At 32.6% G+C, this 23,072-nt stretch overlaps 3 protein-coding genes and 1 pseudogene across 5 annotated transcripts; all 4 read left to right on the forward strand.

Annotated features, from left to right (window-relative positions):
- The first annotated feature begins 1,313 nt into the window (after positions 1-1,313).
- LOC8288464 (coiled-coil domain-containing protein SCD2) lies at positions 1,314-7,723 on the forward strand. 2 transcript variants are annotated; one of them, XM_048370107.1, is made up of 19 exons: positions 1,314-1,991; positions 2,087-2,224; positions 2,492-2,644; positions 2,767-3,155; positions 3,594-3,669; positions 3,889-3,930; positions 4,277-4,339; positions 4,456-4,505; positions 4,588-4,615; positions 5,107-5,175; positions 5,298-5,408; positions 5,494-5,554; positions 5,990-6,103; positions 6,235-6,359; positions 6,562-6,622; positions 6,729-6,770; positions 6,867-6,907; positions 6,994-7,120; positions 7,247-7,723. In XM_048370107.1, exons 1-19 carry the CDS (start codon positions 1,683-1,685, stop codon positions 7,360-7,362), a joined length of 2,115 nt encoding a protein of 704 aa, XP_048226064.1. In that variant the 5' UTR covers positions 1,314-1,682; the 3' UTR covers positions 7,363-7,723. The 2 variants fall into 2 exon arrangements, with proteins under 2 accessions (XP_048226064.1, XP_048226065.1); XM_048370108.1 differs by having other exon boundaries at positions 1,316-1,991; positions 6,238-6,359.
- Positions 7,724-9,938: 2,215 nt separating this feature from the next.
- On the forward strand, positions 9,939-12,665 carry LOC8288465 (superoxide dismutase [Cu-Zn] 4A). The gene is made up of 7 exons (XM_002512242.4): positions 9,939-10,052; positions 10,839-10,928; positions 11,019-11,120; positions 11,225-11,320; positions 11,551-11,658; positions 12,177-12,230; positions 12,426-12,665. Exons 2-7 carry the CDS (start codon positions 10,853-10,855, stop codon positions 12,446-12,448), a joined length of 459 nt encoding a protein of 152 aa, XP_002512288.1. The 5' UTR covers positions 9,939-10,052; positions 10,839-10,852; the 3' UTR covers positions 12,449-12,665.
- Positions 12,666-15,006: 2,341 nt separating this feature from the next.
- LOC8288466 (trafficking protein particle complex subunit 6B) lies at positions 15,007-17,888 on the forward strand. 2 transcript variants are annotated; one of them, XM_002512243.4, is made up of 4 exons: positions 15,512-15,764; positions 16,163-16,280; positions 16,360-16,588; positions 17,633-17,888. In XM_002512243.4, the coding sequence occupies exons 1-4, from the start codon at positions 15,613-15,615 to the stop codon at positions 17,659-17,661; spliced, it is 528 nt and encodes a 175-aa protein (XP_002512289.1). In that variant the 5' UTR covers positions 15,512-15,612; the 3' UTR covers positions 17,662-17,888. The 2 variants fall into 2 exon arrangements, with proteins under 2 accessions (XP_048225628.1, XP_002512289.1); XM_048369671.1 differs by lacking the exons at positions 16,163-16,280; positions 16,360-16,588 and adding an exon at positions 15,007-15,205 and having other exon boundaries at positions 15,529-15,764.
- A 3,844-nt stretch (positions 17,889-21,732) lies between these two features.
- LOC125368623 lies at positions 21,733-22,273 on the forward strand (annotated as a pseudogene).
- Positions 22,274-23,072: the final 799 nt, after the last annotated feature.

A 23,072-nucleotide genomic window follows, 5' to 3' on the forward strand; every position in this document is an offset into this window, starting at 1 on the left:
TAGAACGAAGTTTTGCAACAACATTTTTCTATGGTCGGACTTGGACCACACAATTTAAATATATTTATATATTCGAATTTCTTTCTTAAACATTTTTCAGATGTACTAATTAATCCTTAATAACGAAATACTTATATTTTTTCTTATAAAAGAAACAACTTTGCCCATGATGGTTTGAGTTCAAGTGAGATTGTTCGTACTAGTAACTAGACCATTAATAATATTATAATAATAAATGAATGATTAATTTTATTGTATATATTAAAATCCTAATTATATTATCATTTGATTGAAATTTCATTAAATATATTATTTAAAAATTTATTATTATAATTATTGAGCAATTTTGAGTTATCGATATATTTCAACTTGGTGAATTCTATAACATAATAATAATGACTTTTCAATAATTTTATATATAAAATTAAATTTATATAAAATATTTTAATATGTAATTTTTATATAAAATCACATACTAAAATATTTTATATAAATTTTTTGAAAAAAATTACATAAATTAATATAAAATTTTATAATTTTTATTCAATAAATATGTAAAGATATTGTAAAGTTACTATAAATACTTTGGAATTCATCGGCTATCTTTTGTTTAAAAAATATTATTTGAGTAAGATAAAAAGAAGTAAAACACTATAATTAATTTAGAAATTTAATTGAATATTACTTTCTCTATTTTTAAAAAGATAGTTCACTTTTAATTTATATATAGATTAAAAAAAATTAGTTAATGCTGTTAAATTTTATTACAAATATTTTACTTATTTTTACAATTTATATGATTTAAAAGACAGTAAAATAGATGTTCCAGTATTTGAATTTTAATCATTTAGTTATATTAGCATCTTAATTTTAATTAATCTAATATAAAATTTTATTTTTATGACATCTTAAATATTTTATTTGTTAATTATTTAACATACTTATATATTCTAATTTATTATTAATATTAAAACACTTACATTATATATATGGGCAATATTAAATGAAGTCGTATATCAAAAACTGATATAAAAAAAAAAGTTAAGGTATTCACATTATATTAGAAATTAAAATATTAAGATAGCCAAAAATGAAATATCCAAGAAATTAAAATGTTAAAATAGTCAATAAATCAAATGTCGAAATATAAAAATACACCTAAACTTTAATGATTGATTATAGATTTATTCTAAGAAAAAATATCTTTTGGGGTGGTATTGATAATTATCCGTCGCGAAAGGGAGGCATAAGCAAGAGTACATGAAGGGCAAATATGGAATGTAATTAGCAAAGATGTTACTTTCCGAAACTGACCGTTAAAACCAGCCTCCACATTCTTCTTCATTCCCTCCCTCGTTTTTGCCTGCACAATCGGATCATATCATTTCCCTTCAAACCCCAGAAAAGGAAAATGTTTACAAAACTAAGAAGTAGAAGAAGAAGACCAGTCCAAATATTTCATTCTTGACTTTTATTACGTACAAGAATCCAAAAGGAGAAAAGAAAAAACTTTTATAATGTTGCTTGATTGACTTAAATTTTATGATTCAATGTTGTCATTGGCTTATATAAATTGACTGCGTCCTCATTTTAATCAATAATTATGACCCGTTTGATTTAACCGATCAACACCAGCTTCTGCTCTGATCAATCTCAGGTTGAAGATTGCGGTGCATTTAGGCATGGATCGTAGAATGAATCCTGTATATTTAAGGCAGCAAAGCGCAGCGGAGTCACCGCAGGGTTCATCATCACCGGTTATGTCTCCGTTGCACCCTAGACATGTCCGTACAGGCTCAGCCGGCATGCCTAACATGAAAAAAGCACAGACAAAAGCCGCGGCACAGAGGCTGGCACAGGTGATGTCACACCAACCACCTGATGGCGATGAAGACGAAGATGATGATCTTTCTTATGATTACAGTTCTACTGGTTTTGGTAGCATTGGTCTTGCTGGTGGTAGGAGAATGCCGCGCCCACAATCTCCTATGGTAAAACTCTGATTTTTTCGCTTGCATCGACTCTGAGATATGAAATATTTTTTGGAGATATGTTGTGATATAGAATTGTATTTTATAAAGTGCAGCCTAAAGCTTTACCTATAAGTCCTGCACAAGTGAGGAAACCACAATCAGCAGTGGATGAGGACTATGAAAAGGATGATGATTATGGCAGCATTGGTCTTGCTGCTGGAAGAAGAATGCCGCGGTCGCAATCTCCTGTGGTAATTATATTCTTTAGTTTTATCTTGGATTTGATGCTGCATTAGAGATATGAAATCTTTTAATTTATTTACCATACGTGAATCCTTGTTAATTTGGAGAATTCTTGTAAATTCATGACTTCTTTTAACATAGCTCCACTGAGTGGGAAAGAATTGAATTCTAGCAGCTACGAGCTTTCCCAACACGAGGATTGAATTGAATTCTTGCATTTTAAGATTTTCCAAACACACTGATGTTCTGATGTAAAATTGCATTATAAAGTGCAGACCAAAACTTTACCTATGAGTCCTGCACAAGTGAGGAGACCGCAACCAGTAGTAGACGAGGATTATAATAAGGATGATGATTATAGCTTAGTAACAGGTCCGGTGACCATTGGCCGTGCAGGTGGAAGGTCAATGAGATCTCATTCTCCTATGGTAATTGACCAATTACTATCATAAGCTTGTACTGTCCGCTTGTTCGTACTTTTATCAAGCTGCTGGTTGTTGATCTGTCTGTTTTTTTTTTTTTTTTTGTTCTGCTATATTATCTCTTTTAGGCAGTTCGTACCAAACAAGAACAGCCTGCCTCTATAAATTCAGCAGCAAGTACTAGACCATCATTATCTCTGAACCCTGTGGAACAGCCATCACCAGCTTCTTTAATTTCGCCAACCCAATCATCTCAGGCTACAAATGGCTCTGAACAACCTCTTTCTGCTCGTCGATTATCTACTAATTCCATAGAACAGCCTTTATCTGGTCGTTCTTCATTATCTGTTCGATCATCTATCAATTCCAGTGAACAACCTCCATCTGCTCGTGCTACTTCAGCTGGCCGTCCCAGCATCAAGCCTGTTCCCATGCCATCTAGTGTACCTATTTCATTAAGGCCAGTCTCTCCTATAGTTACACAAGAGCCTTCAGTGGATAATCGGAAAGATAAAAGGTACTTTAAGAATCTAAATCCATATATCTTTATTTCAAAGGACTATATCTATATCATTTGGCTTCTTCTTTCTCGAACATGTCGAGTAAGTGACTCTCAGAAAAAGGGTTTATGTTGACAATCAGCATTGTTGCATGGGGTTTATTTCTTATCATTGTAAATGAATGCAGTGGAGATATTTGAGCAGTCAATGACTAATTTTAATTAGCTTGTTCAAGTATTATGACCTATATGGTTATCTGCAAAGACGTACAGGTGCACTGTGGCTGGTGTAGTTAGTTTTTTAACATATTGTTCTCAAAGGACTATATGCACTGATATGTTGGTAGCTTGTATCACTTGTATTTTACAGGCAATTCAGAAGGAAGTGCCTTTCTGATCAGATATGTAATTCGTTCAACTTTTTATGCAATATCTACATTTAATTTTCTGATGCAGATTGTCTATAGATTTTGGGAGTGCGAACCTAAAAGATACTGGTATCTATCAATCAGCTTCTGCTTTACAGGACGAGGTATGGCAATGTGTCAGCTGATAATATAACTGATTTGAAGGCTTTTGGATATGGATGTCCATTGTTTGAGTGTTTGCTCATTGTTAGCATTAAAATTCTCAGCCTTGGCTTCTTTTCTGGAAATTTTGTTCAACTTGTTTTGATTTGTTTGGCTAGTAACTCAGTACATACTTTTTAATTTATGCCAAATTTATGTGTAATCTACAAATCATGTTGCAGGTTGATATGCTGCAGGAAGAGAACGAAAGTTTAGTTGAAAAGGTGGGTCAACACTTTTATTTCTCTAGATTTGCTTAGTTATTTTCTTGCAATTGCTCAACATAGGCACAATTCATCAGCTGTCATTTTTAAGAGGAATGGTATGTTACTAGCGCACATTATTCTTGTTTTCTCAGCTCATTACTGAGTTCATTTCCAGAAGGTGCTGCAGTAGCCATGTTTAATTGATTAAATGCAGTAAAATCGATAAAGTCACCTTCTGATATTGCTATTTCACTCAACGAAAGCTGACATCTGCAGACTTGGCCAGGAATTGATAGTAAATAGGTTAATATACTATTATTTGTTTGCTTTCTTTGGTTCTCCATCATGATATGTTCCCATTCAGCTTCGACTTGCAGAGGAGAGGTGCGAGGAATCTGAGACAAGAGCTAGGCAGCTTGAGAAACAGGTATTTTTCTAAATTTCTAAACAGGTAACCCAACTTCACATCCTAATAACTTTTGGACATTTCATCCCCAACTTTCCCCTTGCTATTTGTGGTCTCTGATGCATGTTTTTAATCAGGTTGCTAATCTTGGACAAGGTGTAACATTAGAAGCTCGCCTATTAAGCAGGCAAGCCTCGGTATTTAGATGTTTTCATGTAAGACATTATATACCGATTTGCTAATGCATCATTTTTTTTTAATACTTTCAGAAAGGAAGCAGCTTTGCAGCAAAGGGAGGTTAGTAGCATTAAGAGTTTTGCTCTCTTTTGCTAATGCATTTCTCATGTTGGATCCTGGTTAAGTAAATTACTGAGGAGTTGTAACACATATGCTCTTGTATATTTATTTGCTGATTATATTTGTATAGCTAATAGCTGTATACATCTGATATACATATGAAGTTTACAGAACCCTCATTATAACAGAAAATCTGAAGGCCAGGAGTTCTAGAATAGGTTCTAAGGTGAGTATGGAGAATCTAATGGACTTTGAAGCCCTTGATGACAGGAACGCTTCTTGCTTATACTGATATGCCAATGGGCAATAGGTGCACCAAATAAGTTCATCAGTGATCAAATTTGTTTAAATTCTTATGGTTTACTATTTTTGAATTCACTTAGCAAGACATAATAAAGAATACTATTCTCTCTCCGATGATGTGAAGTTGTTATCATTTACTTGTGTATATTCGATGTGAAATTTGAAGTATGAGAGTAATTTTTTAATAGGCTGCTCTCAGAATGGCAGAACAAACTACCAAGCCTGCAGATATTGCTGCTCTTAGGACAGAAGTTGAGGTATGGAGAAACTTTATTTTGTATGTTTTTCCTCCTTCCTCTTTTATTACACTTCCAATAGGTTAGTGACAAGGCATGTTCAATGAATTTATACTACTTTCATTTCTGGAATTATTATATAGGCTGCTAAGGATGAGGCAACATCTGCTCTAGAGCAGCTCCATGAAGTTCAGTTCGAAGTTAATACACTTCGGAGTATGAGACAGAGAATGGTTCTGACTCAGGAAGAGAAGGTTTATCTTCAAGTTTGGTTTCTTAGTGACTAACTTATCAAGTTTTTTCTGTCAATAGTGACATGACTTGCAGTTTTCATCTTAGGAAGAAGTTGTTCTAAAGAGGTGTTGGCTAGCACGGTATTGGAGCTTGTGTGTGGAACATGGTAAAGTCATTTTAATTCTTGATCTTTTAGAACATGAATGCCCCATGCTTTTTTGTTGGTGTAAGAGTGAAAATGTGTTAATTCTCGGCCTACGAAATTTGGTCTTGATTCACTCAATTCTGATGAGAAGAATGCTGCTGGCCTTCAGTGTTTTCTAGTAGGAGTTAATGATGCACAAGAATAAGCTTACGGCTGTTGGCTACTTTGGCCAGATTGTGAAACGTCTATGTTCAAAATTATCTGAGAAATGTGAAGTTAACTGGGTTAAAAGGACCATTTTGTTGTCTTCAGCCGAAAACCTTTAGTTGTATGAGTTTCAGAGGTTACTCATAAGCTCAACAAGATACCTATGTATTTTAATTGCAATAAATAAAGTAAGAAATCTATTGCATACAATGTTCTTATATTTCAAGCACGCTGCAATTTATCTTTCAGGCATACACCCAGAGCTTGCTGAAGCAAAATATGAATATTGGTCATCCTTTGCACCTCTTCCTGTTGAAGTTGTAATAGCTGCAGGACAGGGAGCTCAAGATGATAACTCGTCAGGTAAGCATTCATTTGCATACATGCCTTTGTTGTTAGCTTTTACCTCACATTGTAAATTTTACTCTATTAATTTAGAAGGAATAGGGTATACTCTCACTTTTACTCAGAATTTTCTGTTACTCAACTTGAAGCAGCGCATAGTGATGCAAATGAAAGAGAGAGAGTTTTACGGGATGTGAATGAACTTTCTGGAGATGGAAGTGTTGAAAGCATGCTTATAGTTGAGAGAGGTCTGCGGGAATTGGCTACATTGAAGGTTTCTTTCATACCCTTTTCTTTGTGAATTCCTCAAACTATATATGCTTTGAAACATCAGCTGTTTTTTCCTCTAATTTTACTATATGCTGTTCTAGTTGGCGGTCTCTTCGAAAACATTTGTTATTGATTATGGCTCAGCCTTTTATACGAAATAGCAATTCTTCATACTATATCTTCTAATCCTTTTATTTCAACCAAAGGTAGAGGATGCTGTAGCACTTGCCATGGCGCAACAACGGCGTCCAAATTTGCTGAAAACAGGTCTGAATTGGATTAGGACAAAACGAATGTGGTGTATGTTTCAGCTTGCTGATTATGTCTATTAACATATTTGTTATTTTGGTGTTCTGATGTTTATGGGTTGAAGATGAAGTGAAGCTACCTGCTGAAGGACAATTTGAAGCATTTGGTAAGTCTCATTTTTCAACTGACAATAACCATGAAAAAGGTTACGGTTACTTTAATGCTGGACGAAATGATGTATAAGAAATTAATGTTCTTTCAGAATTGAGCCAAGAGGAATCTGAAGATGTGCGGTTTAAGCAGGTATCGTAACTATTACATTTCTGTAGCAAATTGTCTTCTTTGACAGAACATACCATTGGCGGATTTATTTTCAATAACCTCTACAGGCTTGGCTTACATATTTCTGGAGAAGAGCGAAAAACCACGGAATCGAACCGGACTTAGCAGAAGAGCGCTTGCAGTTCTGGATCAACCACGCCAATCGCTCTACCACATCACATGATGCAGTTGATGGTAATAGTGTCTCTCTTCCACATGCAGGCGCACACACATAAATACTTGCGCAAAAATCAGCCATCTTTCTGAACCTTCTGAAGGAATTAGTACAGATTTTAAGTTTGTGTGTTCCTGCATGAACAGTTGAGCGTGGACTACTGGAGCTGAGGAAGTTAGGCATTGAGAGGCAGCTATGGCAAGACTCTCGGAAAGGCCTCGATATTGACTCAAATTCTAGAACAACACCTGTTGAGTCTTAAAGACTTCCGATACACACATAGATTTGGCCTTTCAGACAGCGTTTTGTCCGAATCCTCCTCTTCAATACAATATATCATTTCAGTTCATTCAGAAAACCTTGTAGCTTCTGTTAATGCTCGACTTAATTAAAGAGCATCGAATCAGCTTTTACATTTCAGCAAGCTTTCTATCAATCTGTGTTGCGAATTCAATTGTAGGAAATTTTGTATGTCCGCCTATCCATCTGACAACAGTGGCGGATAAAAGGGAGAGAATGGTGGTGAAGGCTGCCGTCACCTTCCCTGACTTGGATATTTATTTTAAATATACGAGAGTTTAAATTTTTATTTTATTAAAATAAAGTTGGACTATTTTAAATTATCCAAATAATCTCTAATTTCAACTTAATTTATTTATCATAAATCTTACACAACTTTTATAGGAAGTTTACTCCGTTTAAAATTTGAATAAAATGAAAAAGAAATTATACTTTCTAAAACTTAAATAAGAAATTTATTTATAAGAAAAATATAAATAGTTTTGAGGGTTTAGTTTTTTATTTTATTTTTCTTTTCCATTCTTCTATAGTCTTATTTATTTAATTTTCTTTTATTATACTAATAATAGATTTTATGATTAAAAAAATATTAGTTTATATAAAGTAACTAATAGTGGCTCAGGTGGAATATAATATTTTATATTTTATTTATTACTAATTTAAATTTGATATATTCAGTTCAAAATTTGTAACAATTTGATCCTTTAAAATTTATTTCCGTTGGCTAATTAACAAAGCTAAAGGCAAGATCAGCACCAAAAAAGAGAATAATAATAAAACAAAGTCCATGAATCATGAAACCTCAAGGATGTGGTGTGGAATTAATAACATTGGAAGGACGTAAGAAGGTAGGTGGCTGCTGGCAGCCTATTTTGACAGCCTATTTAAATTATTATATATAACTAGCCATTTAATTGTGTTAATATATAATTATTAATAATAAATTTTTTATTTAATTATAATATATTATATTATAAAAAATATTTAGTTATTATTTTACTTTAATAAGTACTTAATGTTATTATTTTATTTTAATAATTTTAAAAGTTAATAGTTGAAAAAAAATAGATATACAGTAAATTAGTAGTATTATATAATTATTAATTTTTACTAAATTTAGCTATCATTTTATTTTAGTAAATATTAATTATATTATATTATATTATTAATATTTAATATTAAATATATTTAATATTATTATTTACTATTATAATAATTTATTATATAACTATATTAAAGTCACATATTTTTTTATTGAAATTCTATACAATATTAATTTTATAAAGTATTGCCATATATTATAGATTGGTAGCAATGAAAACATAAAATTTTGGTGCTAATGGTCGAATATCTCTATTTTTTATAAGAAATTTCTAAGGTAATTTTACGTTTTTTATTAGAATAGACTTTTTGGTTTATTTTTTTCAATTATAACAAATATAGTATTTTAATTGAGATTCATAAAATTTAAAAATTTATTTAAAAATTTAAAAAATTTAAAAAAGAGTAAAAATTAATTTAATATTTTTTTATAATTAAATTTATATAAAATTTATTACAACTAAACTGATTCTGAAAAATATATAAAATTTATAAATAAATTCTATATTAGTAGATTAATATATTTTATAATATTAACATATATCTTTCAGTTTTATTTTTTTATTTTTTCTTTCATATTTTATTTTTATATAAAAATAATAATCAACATAGTCTAAAAAATTATTCAAAATTTATTCACGAATTAAATACCAATATGATAAAGCTTCCTTTATACAACTTGCAATTAATAGAAATATAATTTTACATTTGGATAAAATGGTACCTCCATATTTCTTAGTTTAATTAGACAAATATCTAATATGATAAATAATAATAAATCTATATTAACTTATTGGATATTAATATTTTTAATTTTTAACTTTTATTGCTATTTTTTAAATAATCTTTTTAACTAATCCTTAGCATAGAGAAATATCTAATAACTAAAATACTATAAAAATAAATTCTTAAGAAAGCGTTTGTTATATTTCATTTATTTTTTAAAATAAGAAATCAAAATAATTTTATTAAAATCACTTTTATTTTAACTTTTTAAAACTTTCTACATAGTATTTAAAAAATATATATTCAATAAATTATATTTTATGCTTTTATAGTCTTTCTCTTCATATTTTTATTCCTATTTCTTTTTCTATTTTTTATTTTTTTTTATCTCAGCATATTCTTATCTAAAATTAAATAATAATAAAAACTATTTTAAGAACAACAATAACTAAAAAGCATTAACCATTTTTCTTAATTTTTTGTAAATAAAAAACATAAAAAAAAAATGATATCAAACTAACCCTTGTTCCACTTATTGTCGAGCTTTCGGCCCAGATGAGCCCAATCCCCAAGCACGGCAGCAGGCATCGGATTGATTGGGGTAGGTGAAGATAAAGTCTAGAAAATTCGAAAGATTTTAAATTCTTTTACGATATTATATAATATTTATTTGAAAACGTAATTTATTTTCCTTTTTTTGACGAATCACAATTTTTCTATATTAACAGTCGAAAACCCACGTCTCTCCAATTACTAACACACACACACTTCCATTCTTTCTCTCTCCACTGCTGCTACTTTCTCTGTCTAAAGGGGTGTTCTGAGGTAATAAATTCTTTTGATCTACTCCATTTTGTAATTATTTGTTTATTATTTTGTTTGTCTTTAATTTCTCAACAATCTGCTTTCGTTTTGTGTGTTTTGATTCTGCTGTAAGGAGCTAAATAGCTGCAAGTATCTATTGAATTGATCTTTGTATCTGTACTTAGAGTTTACTGTTTTTCGAGTGTTTTTGCTTGTGGATTGCAAGTTTTGTTCATCGATCTGTTTAATTTTTTTTTTATTTTGTTTTGGTAAAAATCACCAACGTCGCAATTTTGTTTGCTCAAAACAGCCGTACAACAAGAACTATAAAAACAGCAGGCAAGCTTTAACAATCATCCATAGCTTAGTTAAAGAAAAAAAACAATTATCTACAGCAAGCTCGACGAGAAAAAAAAAAAAGAGCTTAGTTTAAGATTTGCCAAGTTAAGCTAGTTTTTTAACACTTCAATGCGATGTTTCCTCATTTCTTTCGAGTAGCTATGCTTTTGGTATATGGATTAATGAAGACTTTTGGTGGATTTTGGATCCCGTGAGTCCATGGAAACGGATTTGGTTTCCTTGAGTAAGCCATGGTCGATTTTTCTTCTCGTCCTTGATCATATCATTGCTACTTATCTGTGTGGTTTCTTGCTCTCTAACTAGGTTAAGTTAATTATGCTGAATTATGGGACTGTCTATGTGTTTTTGTCACATTTATCAGCTGCTTGTGATCTGAGATATTCTTTTTCTTTTTCTTTTTTTGCTTAGAAATTGTTTATACAGCTGTTTAACTTTTATCTTGTGTAGATCACATTGCAACAATGGTGAAGGCTGTTACCGTCCTTGGCAGCAGTGAGGGTGTTAAAGGGACTATCTTTTTCACACAAGAAGCAGATGGTATTTTCATGCTCTTTTCAATTGGATTACAATTTTCTATATTGCTAATTTCTAGTATGGATAATCATCTTTAATTCATTCCCTCCACAGGTCCAACCACTGTTACTGGAAGCCTTTCTGGCTTGAAACCAGGGCTTCATGGTTTCCATGTCCATGCTCTTGGAGACACAACAAATGGATGCATGTCCACTGGTATGGTTCACTGCCTGGATGTTTAACTAATAAGGAGAAAGTAAAAGTTTGCTTATATCTATTTGAACTTCCCCTTGTTTAATCTTTTGGAGTGCTATTTGCAGGACCACACTATAACCCTGCTGGAAAAGAGCATGGTGCCCCTGGGGATGAGAATCGCCATGCTGGGGATCTGGGAAATGTCACTGTTGGTGATGATGGTATGCATTGTTCTATTCATATTATCGCAAAATGCAAATTTTTTTTTCTTCTCAAACGACATTGATATATCTCTTGAAGTTAGTGATATGTTACATAGAAAAGTTCTTCTCTCTCTTTATTTCATTCTTCTTCATTATCCTTGATCATTTTTTTTTTCTTCTTCTAATGCCTTGTTATATATTTTGATACTTTTCTGTGTGAATAATACCACGTATATTGCATGGTGCAGGCACAGCTACTTTCACAATTGTTGACACGCAGATTCCTCTTAGTGGCCCAAATTCCATTATAGGAAGGGCAGTCGTTGTTCATGCAGATCCTGATGATCTTGGCAAGGGTAATTTTCAAGTCTTCTCTGTTTTCCTTGTATCCTCAGTGATGAGTAAACTGAGTTCTATATATGCGGCATAACCATGCAATTATTGCAGTATTATTAGTTCTTTGGTGAAAGAACTGCTATTAGTCTTCATAACCTATTATTCAGTTCGAAGATCTCAAATTTCATACTATTTTAGGAACAAAGTTTTCCCTTGAGTGGGAGACTGTTAGTTCTGCATCAAGATTTTTGTCCTTTTCCAAACTGGGGGCTTGTATTTGTATTACAGCTATAGAGTTATTTGTAGTTTTGTAGAGACCATTTCTCTAGAATTATAGTAGTGGCAGTGGACTAGCAGAATGCTTGCAGACTTTTTTTTTTTTTTTTTTTCATTGAAGTGGCTCTTTGGTAGTCCACCATTCTTCCCGCAGGGACAGCTAAATATGCTAGCTACTTTACCCCTTTTCTTTTTTCTCACAATTGGGCTTGATGTCTGATAAAAGCAAGAAACTGACTGCGACTCGATGTTTTCTATCCAGGGGGACATGAACTCAGCAAGAGCACTGGAAATGCCGGTGGCAGAATAGCATGTGGTAAGTAGTAAACTTTCTTGACCACATTGAAATGAAATTATTTCATTTTCTTTAAGATACCAATCGACTTTTGTCTACGAGTATAGAGATTCATCATCATTGTAAAGGCCAACTTTGAAACTTCTCTAAAGTTGAGAGTCACTGCTGATCGAATCGTTTATTTTGCCTGCTACTTATGCAATCATATTTATGCAGGTATTATTGGTTTGCAAGGATGAACATTGAACTGCTTCTCCAGGAATCCATAATAAAAACAAGGCAGTTGAATATGGGTTGGCTTGACAGGTTTTACATGAATGTTATGAGACTAGAAATCTATTGAATAAAAGAACCATTATAAGTGTACCCTGGCTGATTTTATTCCATGATATAAGCATACTGCACGCTTTGTTGGATTATAATGTTCTTTGAAAAAGAAAATGTGGGATTTTGTTATCTGTTTCCTCTTTATATCGAATGCCCATCAAAGCCCTAGTGAGTACATATCTCATTACAACCATGGCCACATTGCTAAGGCCAGGACAAAGGGAAAACACCATTTGATATTTAACAAGTAAATAAATGAAACTTTAAATTTGAGGGCTAATTATTTTGAAACATTTTTCCTTATTTGCAAGTTGACATGCAAAAAAAACAAAAAAAGAAGTGCATTGATGGTCAGATGCGTTTTATTGAATTTAATAGAATTAAATATACCGTGTTTAATAAGGATGGTGGTGGTGGGGTAGTAACCTCCTTTAAGAGGTTGGGTTAAGTTTGTAAAGGCAATCTTGGACTGGGTTGGGGTAGTAAATGTTGGTTGGTGCCAGAGTCACTAATGGTATAATGAGGTAAATTCTGTTTGGATCTCATCAAGTTAGGACTGGGTGGTACAGGTCTGTCATGTTTACAGAGCAAGAATCGGACGGCTGATTGTCTTGCTAATCAAGCTCTGAATTATTTCAGGATAAAGTCCTTCGGGTTCCATTTACTTTGTCTCATATTTTAGAGGGTGAATTCTGATGGGTTCAAGTTTTCCTAATTTAGATATCTTCCAATTTAATGTCTACTATTTTGTCATCTCCCTTTTTTCTTTCTTAAAACAAGTAAACTACCATTAATTTATAATTACAAGTCAGTATGAGTAAGAGTGACCACTGTTTTATAATATAATTTCTCTTAAGGGGTTAGGTATCATTACTTTTACGGATATGAAATGCATGAATTTAGTTTTACGTGTTGGACTCTTTGGCATAGCATAAATTGTCCACCAGAATTTACTATTGGCCATTGTGGCATCCCCGCCCCAAAATTTAGCAATACAATAGGAAAATGATTGTCCATAACCATAATAGGATCATACAACGAAGCTCTAAAATATAACATAATTTGATCATATCTATGTTTTTGACCAAGAAGAGGCAAAAATATCAACGATGAACAAAGCTAATTTGGTAATGCAATCTACAATATTTTATCTTATATAGAAACATAATCAAGAAAGAAAATATGGAAGCTACAGAAAAAGGGAGCGTTATGTTTTGTTGGGTATTAATGTTTCTTCATATTCTTCATCATAAGCCTAATTAGTTTATAATTGCATCCAGCAAAGTTTTACATATTGGGTACGAATCATCCAGCATGATCTTTATTGGCAATCTGACATCACTTTTCTATAAAATTGTAGCCATAGCAGACAGATGCATGTATTCTCATACTAACACAAAATGAGGAGAACTTCATTCTTGATTGCCTTGCTAGTCATTGTCTCCTGTAAGTCTCTCTCTCCCTCTCTCTATTTTTCCATTCTCTTTTTGAATTAAAGCTCAATTTAATCACCAAAACAGTGTTTTGAGATTTTTTTTTTTCTATAAAAAAAAGTTACCGTTGATGGGATCGAATCGATAGAAGGTAGAAAGGAGACGAAGGTGGTGGTGAGCCAAGGAAACTTTGCCGAGTCATCGGAGCCATTCCCCAATTGCGACACCGACAAGGACTGCCTTGATAAATGCCCTAACACATGCAAACACATTTATTGTAAATATTTCATCTGCCGATGCCAAGTTTCTATCCCGCTATTTACTCTACCTTGCCAATGGGGTTAAGATCTGAACTGGAATAATAATAATGTACTCATCTGCCTTACTGTTTTAAAAAAAAGAAAAAAAGAAAAAAGGAAAAGGAGATATTCAATTAATAAAACCATGAGTTCAAAATATTTATATTTTTTGATTAATACTCATCATAACTGCAATAATTCATTTATTGCAAAGGAAAGAAAGAAATTAAACTCGATATCTTTGTTCTCATCATAGTAAAACATTGAGTTCCTTTCTTCTTTGATTTTGGTAATTTTCAGCTGTTCAAGGATACATGACAGGAAATGGCAAAAATTGATTATTAATTCAGGGGGCTGGTAATTGTGTGTTTCCAACCTGGAATAAGTGCACAAAATGCATGAAAGTTTTCGTGTAATGTCTGAATTATGAAGCAAAGCATGATACGCTTAATTGGCAATTTGGCATTTACTTCCCTGTAAATTAACCCCATAATATAAACTCAGCACTGCCCAACACACAAGAAAAATGGACAGGACTTTCTTCAACCTTGCATTTTTGGTAATTATGCTAGCCACTGTGTCCTGTAAGTCTCGCTGTCTCTTAATTCCAGGATTGCTTTCTATGATTTGGTCCTCTATCACTCTTGCATGCTTCTTTTTTTTGTTTAATATTTGGGGTGGGGGGACAGGTTTTGTGGATGGGATTGAATCAAGAGAAAAAGGGGAAAGAGGTGAGGCAAGGATTGTTTCCCATGGCCAGAAATATACGACCGATTGTTAACTATAAAGTGGACAAAAATTGTCATGAAAAATGCTCCGATAAATGCAATCGCACCTTCTGTCTCCATCAAAATTGCCATTGCCAGATTTCTCTTCAGCTAACAATACCTCATCAATGGCGTTAACATTATCTCCGTTGCTCTACCGAGAGAGAGAGGTACCGACGAATGTGATATTATTTTATTTGTCATAATTTCCTTATAAACGTATAACAATATCTATTAATCAACATCATGTAATACAAAAATATCTATTAATATTGTAAATTTATGATAGCTTGATCAATTAAACACAAGATAAAAAAATAAAAAAATATAAATTTAATTAAAAAAATAAAAAAAAAGCGTATTTCTGATATTTTTCTAAAAGATAAAAATGAATTTCCCGAAAAGGCCATTCTACGCGAGTGGGCTAAAACTGGTATTTAAAGCGAGAGGCCCGTTAACGTAGAATGAAAATAGCTATTTGGTGGGATTGCAGTTAAAAGAGTTGCCCACACAGCAAAATCAATTCCAACCATTTTCACTTTCTCCACAAGAAGAAAGAAAATTGAAAAGCAAGAATATGGGAAGAGAAGTGTCAGAGAGTTGTATTGATAGTCTACTCACCGAAATGGTATCATCATACTGCAATCGCTTCGATGCCAATAAACCTGAGCTCGCTGGCCGTCGGATCGAGGCCATTGGCTATCAGGTCGGTCATCAGCTCGCCGAAAGGTACTGTCGTTACGCACCTTTCCAATTCCCTAATTTTCAGTTTTAATTAAAATTCGTATTTTTTCTTGACTTCACGTATTATATTCCATTCTTATATACTTAATTATGTAATTATACTTTAGTGTGTGTTTGGATCTTCAAATCTGAACTATGTCTATTTGTTCGGTCCAGATTTTATGTGTTTTCTGTAGGAAAATTTAAGAACCTGTGATTTTGAATAAACTCTATGCTGTTATTTTTTTATTTACTATTTTTACAATTGGTTTCTCTTTTTTCTTGTTTGGTGCAAGTCATAGTTCAATTGTATTCACTAAGTATAATTTAATTCGGTCAATTTTTGCATTTTCCGACTTTCCAAACACTCTTGAGGAAGGAGTAAAAGAGTTTCGTTTTGTTAGGTATACTATGGAGCGACCGCGTTTTAGTGACCATCTAGAGGCAATAAAGTTTATTTGTAAAGATTTCTGGTCTGAGGTTTTCAAGAAGCAGATAGATAACTTGAAGACAAATCATAGAGTAAGGTTTTGGATTCAACCTTGAATGGGAATTGAATGTAGTTGTATTATATGATCAATTGGTTTTGGTTTTCTTGTAGGGTACATTTGTATTGCAAGATAATAAGTTTCGGTGGCTTGCACGCATGTCTATTGATCCATCAATTGAAAATATTGGATTATCACAAGATCCTTCTGTTTTGGAGGAAAGCAAGTCTGCTCAAGCAATGAGTATGCATCTTTATTTTCCATGTGGGATCATAAGAGGAGCTCTTTCTAACTTAGGGATCCCTTGTGCGGTTTCTGCTGATATATCCAGCCTTCCGGCATGTGAGTACCTTTTGTTGTACAAACATGCAATAATAAGTTCTAAAATTAATCTTGTTCTATATGAAATTGTCGCTGTTGTCATGTTCATGTAAGAAATCCAATATGGTTACTAGGTTTCCTACTAATAGCCTGAAATTGTTTTGGATCATTTTTGTGAGAGTAATTCTCTAAATTTGGACTTCCTTGTCATTCAAAATAGCATATGCTGCTGTCTTGCTTTGTGCCTCTATATAACATTTCTCATGTAGCCAGTTGCTGCAAAGTAGGTCATGATTTTTTTCTTGGTTTCTTAGTGTGGTTGGTTCACCAGAATCAAGTCCTCTTGTTCATATCTTAAGATCTGGTAAAAAGTTAGCTAGTCCAAGCATTTCATTGGTTCATATAATCACCTATCCTATCAGTTTCTTTTTAGCAAGTTTGAGACTCTTTCACTTTGTTTAGGCATACTGACCAAATTCGTCAATCTTACTGTCAGAATACCTGTCATGTTAGTCCACTGCAGTACAGCTAATCAGTTTTCGCATTTCTCAAGTTTGGATATTACATCAATATGTACCCTTGCACTTAGCGTCTTATAAGCGCTTTTATTTTCTTTCTTCTTGTAACCTTCCATACTGGGTTCTCTTCTTGATTATATTCTTCTTTGGATTCTGCTTGAAATTATTACGAATTAGCCTTTTTTTGATAACTTCCCTGAACTATTTTTCCTTAATAGAGAAAAAGAAACCTAAAGCATACTGATCTGTAAATATCTCGTTCATTATGCATGTACCTATACTCTCTGATGAATCTTTTGGTCCATATCATGCCTTTTCATATATATAATACATATGTACATGCATACATACATAAATTCGTACCTGGTTTGAAGTCATGTTGCTGCATCGATTTTGCTAGATGGGGTGATCTACTTCTATTAATCTCCTGAAAAGCCTTGGCTTGAATTGTTCTGAATTCTTGTCAAAGCTCTTTGTGCATTCATTATAATAATCACATATTCAAGGAAATTTGAACAGCATGTCTGACCAAGTTACTCATGCGCAGGTTCATTTGTGGTCCGTATAAAGGCTTGACGAAATTATGGCAACAAATGTGGGATCAAAACTGGAGTTTGAAGCATGTTCATCTCCAAATTGGAATACTTTTTGTGTCCCCTCCCTTTTTCTTCATGAAAATGTACTTTCACTTGAGAAGTTCTAAATGTCCATAAAACATATCCAAACTTGTAATAGTGAAATATTTTTGGGTGTAATATCTCTATCAGCAGTGGGAGGTAATATTAAAAATGTTGATTTGATGCATGCTGTTGATGTTGCTTTTAAGCTCTCGTTCTCTTAAAACTTCTGGACCTCTCTGCTGTTCATATACAGTACCTCCAGCTAGGGCTTCGTGTAGGGGAGATCTCTGGTGGCTTTGGCCGCTGGATTGCAGGTTTTCTCCTCCTGTCAATTGAGCTTAACGGAAATCAATCTTTCATCTCGCTTGATTTAGCTTTTGGCTCAACGGTACAAAACCTTAAGAGTGGGTCTGACTCTTTCTTCAACATCGTCAATGGTGGTGATGACTGAAGCTTCTGGAATAGGGAGAACGCAACAGGGACAATTGCGTAATTTTATTTTTCTTGTAGGCCTTTGGGCCGAGTTAAGTAGGGATTGTAAGTCCAAATGTCTTATATCCATGTTCTTTAACCCCTTCAAATCTGCTGTAATTTAGATCTTTTGCGGGTTTTAATTTCGTCAGGCCTAATGCCAATCTTGTCCTGTTGGCGCCTTCAACCGACATCTAATGCTCACTTTTGTTTCTTTGACCAAAATAAAGTTGATGTTGCTTTTCAAGTGTTGGGAAATCTTGGGATTGCTTGTATTGAAGGCACTAAATTGCATTGAGGCAGTTGGAAGAGACAGCCATGTAATGCATGAAAGTGGGCTCCAGCTCCAGATTCCTTATTATACTATAATTTTTTTAATTTAATGTGAACATTATTTGGATATCGTGCATTTGAGTGTTACTTAAAATTGGTCCAAATATAAAGACTAACTTTAAGAGAAACATTACAAATTATTATTATGATTATTATTTCGGAGAGAAGCCCTTTCGTTCATTGACGTTATTGCTCCTATTTGACATTATTACCCTTATTTTAATATTCACCTTTTCTTTAATATGAATAAACCGTATAATTTTTAGAAATATAAAATGAAAACACGTAATAAATAAAATTTCAGGGGCTTTTATGATTATCCCATAATTAAGCATTGATAATAAAAGAAATGTGTTTTTCTATCTTCAGAGCGAAAATATAATCTCAAAACCATTTACAAATAGTTATAATAATGATTTGGGTTAAGGAGTTGTTTTTGGGGTTTAAGGAGTTGAATCCTAAATAAATGAAACTTACTTGCTAAGGCGAAGGTGATTGATTTCTTTCAGGTAGAGAGGATTGAAATGGCTACTGTCAGTCACACACTGTCACACACCCTTTCTTACTCTTCTTCCTCCCTGATCACTGAACTCCATCATTTGCTCCACCTCCCACGACTCTTTCTCTCTGCCATCTTCTCTCTCTAACACTTTTTTGTTTTCTCTCTTCTAACATAAAACCAGACCAACAGCCATTCAATCACCTTCTCTTTCTCACGCTGACACTAGGGTTTGCACTAAAGAAAAAAAAAACACACTGGTACGATACAAAAGGTTAGTTGTTTTCGTTGTTGATCATTTTTAGAATTATACATTGTTGTGCATTTTTTTAATGTGTGTTTTTTTTTTTTAGATTTTCGGTTTCTTGTGAGAGGGGATTAGACTTCAGATTCATAATCTTTGCTAAATTAATTATGGAGTACTATCTTCGATAAAAAGATTCATTCTCTTCGTACAAAATAAGAGGTAGAACCAATAAAGATTTCTTTTTCGATTCATCCCTGGAGTTGAATAAGGTAAATCCCTTATGATACATCAGTCCATTATTCCTTGCATCACCTCACTGCACACTTTCTATATATCTGTCTTCATTATCGGCTGCGTGCTATCGGAGATAGAGCAATGGGAGGCTAAGTCAAAAGCATTTATCACGCACTCAATTCAATGATCAAGCAAACAAATAAGCAAGACGAATCTCTTGGGAGTTTAATAAATTTAATAAAGTTTAATAAAGAAGGGTTTTTAATCTTTCTTTCTTTATCTTTATTTTTTTATCAATTTTTATATCTTTTCTTTTATATTAATAACATATTAATAACTCAGTCAAAATAAAATTATCTTCAAGAACAAAATGTTTGTTATGCTTAATATTTTTAGTTTAATTTGTATCTGTCTTAATTCTGCCCTTTATTTAGGCAATTTTTTCTTCACAAAATTGCCCGTAGCCTACGCCTTTTTGAATCCAATCGTAGATGTTATGTCAGTAACCCCTGTACTCTTTTTTCTATTAGCCTTTGTTTGGCATGTTGCTGTAAATTTTAGATGAGATCTTTAATGGTGTATTAAAATAATTTATGATTTATTCGAGAAAAAAAAATTATAGCAATTGATAAGATCAGATAAGTCTTATAGTATAAAGTATAAACTCTTAATTCAAATATTGAAGTTATTGTATAAATATAAACTATAAACGCTAGAATTCTGAATTACCCCATTTTTTTTCATTCTAAACTTTTTTTCCACTGCAGATCCTATTAGAATTCTTTTTGTAGTTATGAAAAAATATCTAATTTTCGGTATGAAACACAATTTTTGGCAATTAAAGACCCGATTTTTATTACAAATGAATTTTGGAATTAGAAAAATTATTTTCTATTTCTAGAAACCGCTCCATGTCTTGGTGTTAAAATAGAATGTGATATAAAAATAGAGAATCTATTTTTTTTTCCAAACCATAAAAAGGTCTTAGAGATTTTATAATGCTTACTCTCAAACTCTTTGTTTACACAACAGTGATATTCTTTGTTTCTCTATTCATCTTTGAATTTTTATCTAATGATCCAGGACGTAATCCCGGACGTGAAGAATAAAAAATATATATATAAAATTAAAAAAAAAAAGGTTTTTCTTGATTTTTCAATGCCCTTAGTATTTTACTATTCTACATTTTTAAATATTAAATAAAACAAAAAAGTTCGCTAAATTTAAAAGAAAAGAAAAATATTTCAAGTCATCACCAGAACCAGAAAGAGAGGGATTCGAACCCTCGGTACGGATAACTCGTACAACGGATTAGCAATCCGACGCTTTAGTCCACTCAGCCATCTCTCCCGATTGAAAAAAGATACTTACTATGTTACATTACACAACAGGTAAGGCTTGAAAAAAAAAAAAGCCTTTTTCCCTCTTTTCTTTATTTTATTACTTTTATTACTTTCAAAATTACTTTTTATATTTTTTTTATTCTTTTATTTTTATATGGAACTATTTTATTTAATTTAATATATTAATTTAAATATTAAATTAAATATATATTCTATAACTATATAATAATTAAATAATTATATATTTAATAATTATAATAATTATAGAATTTAATTTTAATAATTATATATTAAATTTAAATGAAAATTGAAAATAAAATTCAAAATGCCTTACTCGACAAAAGGTTCATTTATATGCAATAATCGCATGGTAGCGGGTATAGTTTAGTGGTAAAAGTGTGATTCGTTCTATTAATTCTATTCTAATAGTTAAGGGATTCTTGGCTCCATATTCCGGTGAAAAATTTTATTTCTTAAAAAGATTTAATCCTTTATCTCTCAATGAAAAATTCGAGGAAGAATATACATTCTCGTGATTTGTATCCAATTTTTTGAATTTCTAATTGAAAAAAATTAGATTATGAAATTACAAAACATAATTTTTATTAATTGGATCAATCCATTCAATTGAATGAATATGAGTAAATGATCTATGGAAAAAGACAAAAAAGTATATTTCTAATCGTAACTAAATCTTGAATTTTTTCTTTGTTTTGTATAGTCGAGATTGAAACAAAATAAGTATTAAAGGATGACTTTGGTTTACTGTAGACTTCGACATCTTGTTTTAGCTCGTGGAAACAAACTGTGTTTTTGTTACTTGCGGAAGGGTCAAGATATGAAAAGCTATCATTTTTATCTCTAAAATTGTTTCGTTTAATTGGATAGGTTTTTGTGTCAATGGAGAACATAACGGAGAATTTAAAACTAGCCGAGTTAAAGAAAGAAAGCATACGCAAGTCATTTGATCAAGCGCATGCACAGGCATCTTCTATTTTGTTATTCACTCTCCAGTGGAAAGATTTAGAGGATCAGTTAAATTTAGCAAAAGATTCTTTGTTAAAGCAAGCCCAAGAACTTGCCGAGAGATAAAAAAAAAAATAGTGGAGAAAACCAAAGTGCTTGAACAACGTGATCAAGAAGTTGAAATTAAGTTAAGCAGTGTGAAAAAAGGTTTTGAAGAGCTTCAAATGAAGGAAAATAAATTGGGCTTGTTTAGAAAGGGGGTTGAGGAGTGTGCTTTGGAGCTTAGTTCAACAGAAAAGCAATTGGATTTTGCTCGACAAGAGGTCGATGGTTGCAACGGGATGCTTAATATGAAAAGAAATGAATTGATAGTGGTGAAAAAGGAGCTTCAAGCTTGTAAAGGGAGCTTAATGTGAAAAACAAGCAATTGCATGCGGTTCAGAAATCACTAGAAGACCATTCTGGGAAGCTTGAATTACAGGAGATGAAATTGTGTTTGGTTAATACAAAGCTCGAAAAGTGTTCCAAGGAACTTTCTATGAAAAACGAGCAATTGGAAATGGTGCAGAAGGCACTTATGTTGCAAGGAGCTAGCAATGAAAGAGGAGCAGGTAGAAAAGATAAAAATCTTAGTTACGGGTTGTAGTAATGAACTTGTGCTGAAGCAGAAGGAATTATGTACGATAAGGAACTTGATCAGTGATTGTAGTGGCGAGCTCGAGTCAAAAGAGAAGCAATTGGAAGTGCTGCAGGACTTGACCCAAAAATGTTCTGGTGAACCTTGACATGAAAAAGAATAAACTGAATGGAATTCAAGAATCAATTGATAAGTGTTTGAAGAAGCTGAATTTTAAAAGGAAGGAACTTGATCAGCGTTTGGTGTTCTCTCATAAAGTGGATTGCATGAATGGTGGACGCAGAGGTACTCACTGCATGTAATCCTAAGAAGGGGGAGACTTGGGCCCTCTTTAAGAATTGGGATGCGAAATGGAGTTTGGATTTAGAAAACATAGATCCCGTTACCAATTTGAATTTGTGGAGGTTCGGACAGATTTTACTGAGGGCATTGGCATTGGAATTGCTTATTTGGGCAAAGTGAAGGGATTTGTTAGTACTTTTCAGCAAGCTAACTGTGATGGGGTTCTCTCATTTTGCATACGACCAAGTAAATTGTACAGATTTTCTCACCCTGTACCCTCAGTCAGAATTTCCGGCAAGGAAGGAAAAGGTGTCCCCGCAGGGTCTTTTGGATTTGATACTACTGCCTTGTAATT

Source organism: Ricinus communis, chromosome 10 (assembly GCF_019578655.1).
Source record: "Ricinus communis isolate WT05 ecotype wild-type chromosome 10, ASM1957865v1, whole genome shotgun sequence".
Taxonomy (NCBI): domain Eukaryota; kingdom Viridiplantae; phylum Streptophyta; class Magnoliopsida; order Malpighiales; family Euphorbiaceae; genus Ricinus; species Ricinus communis.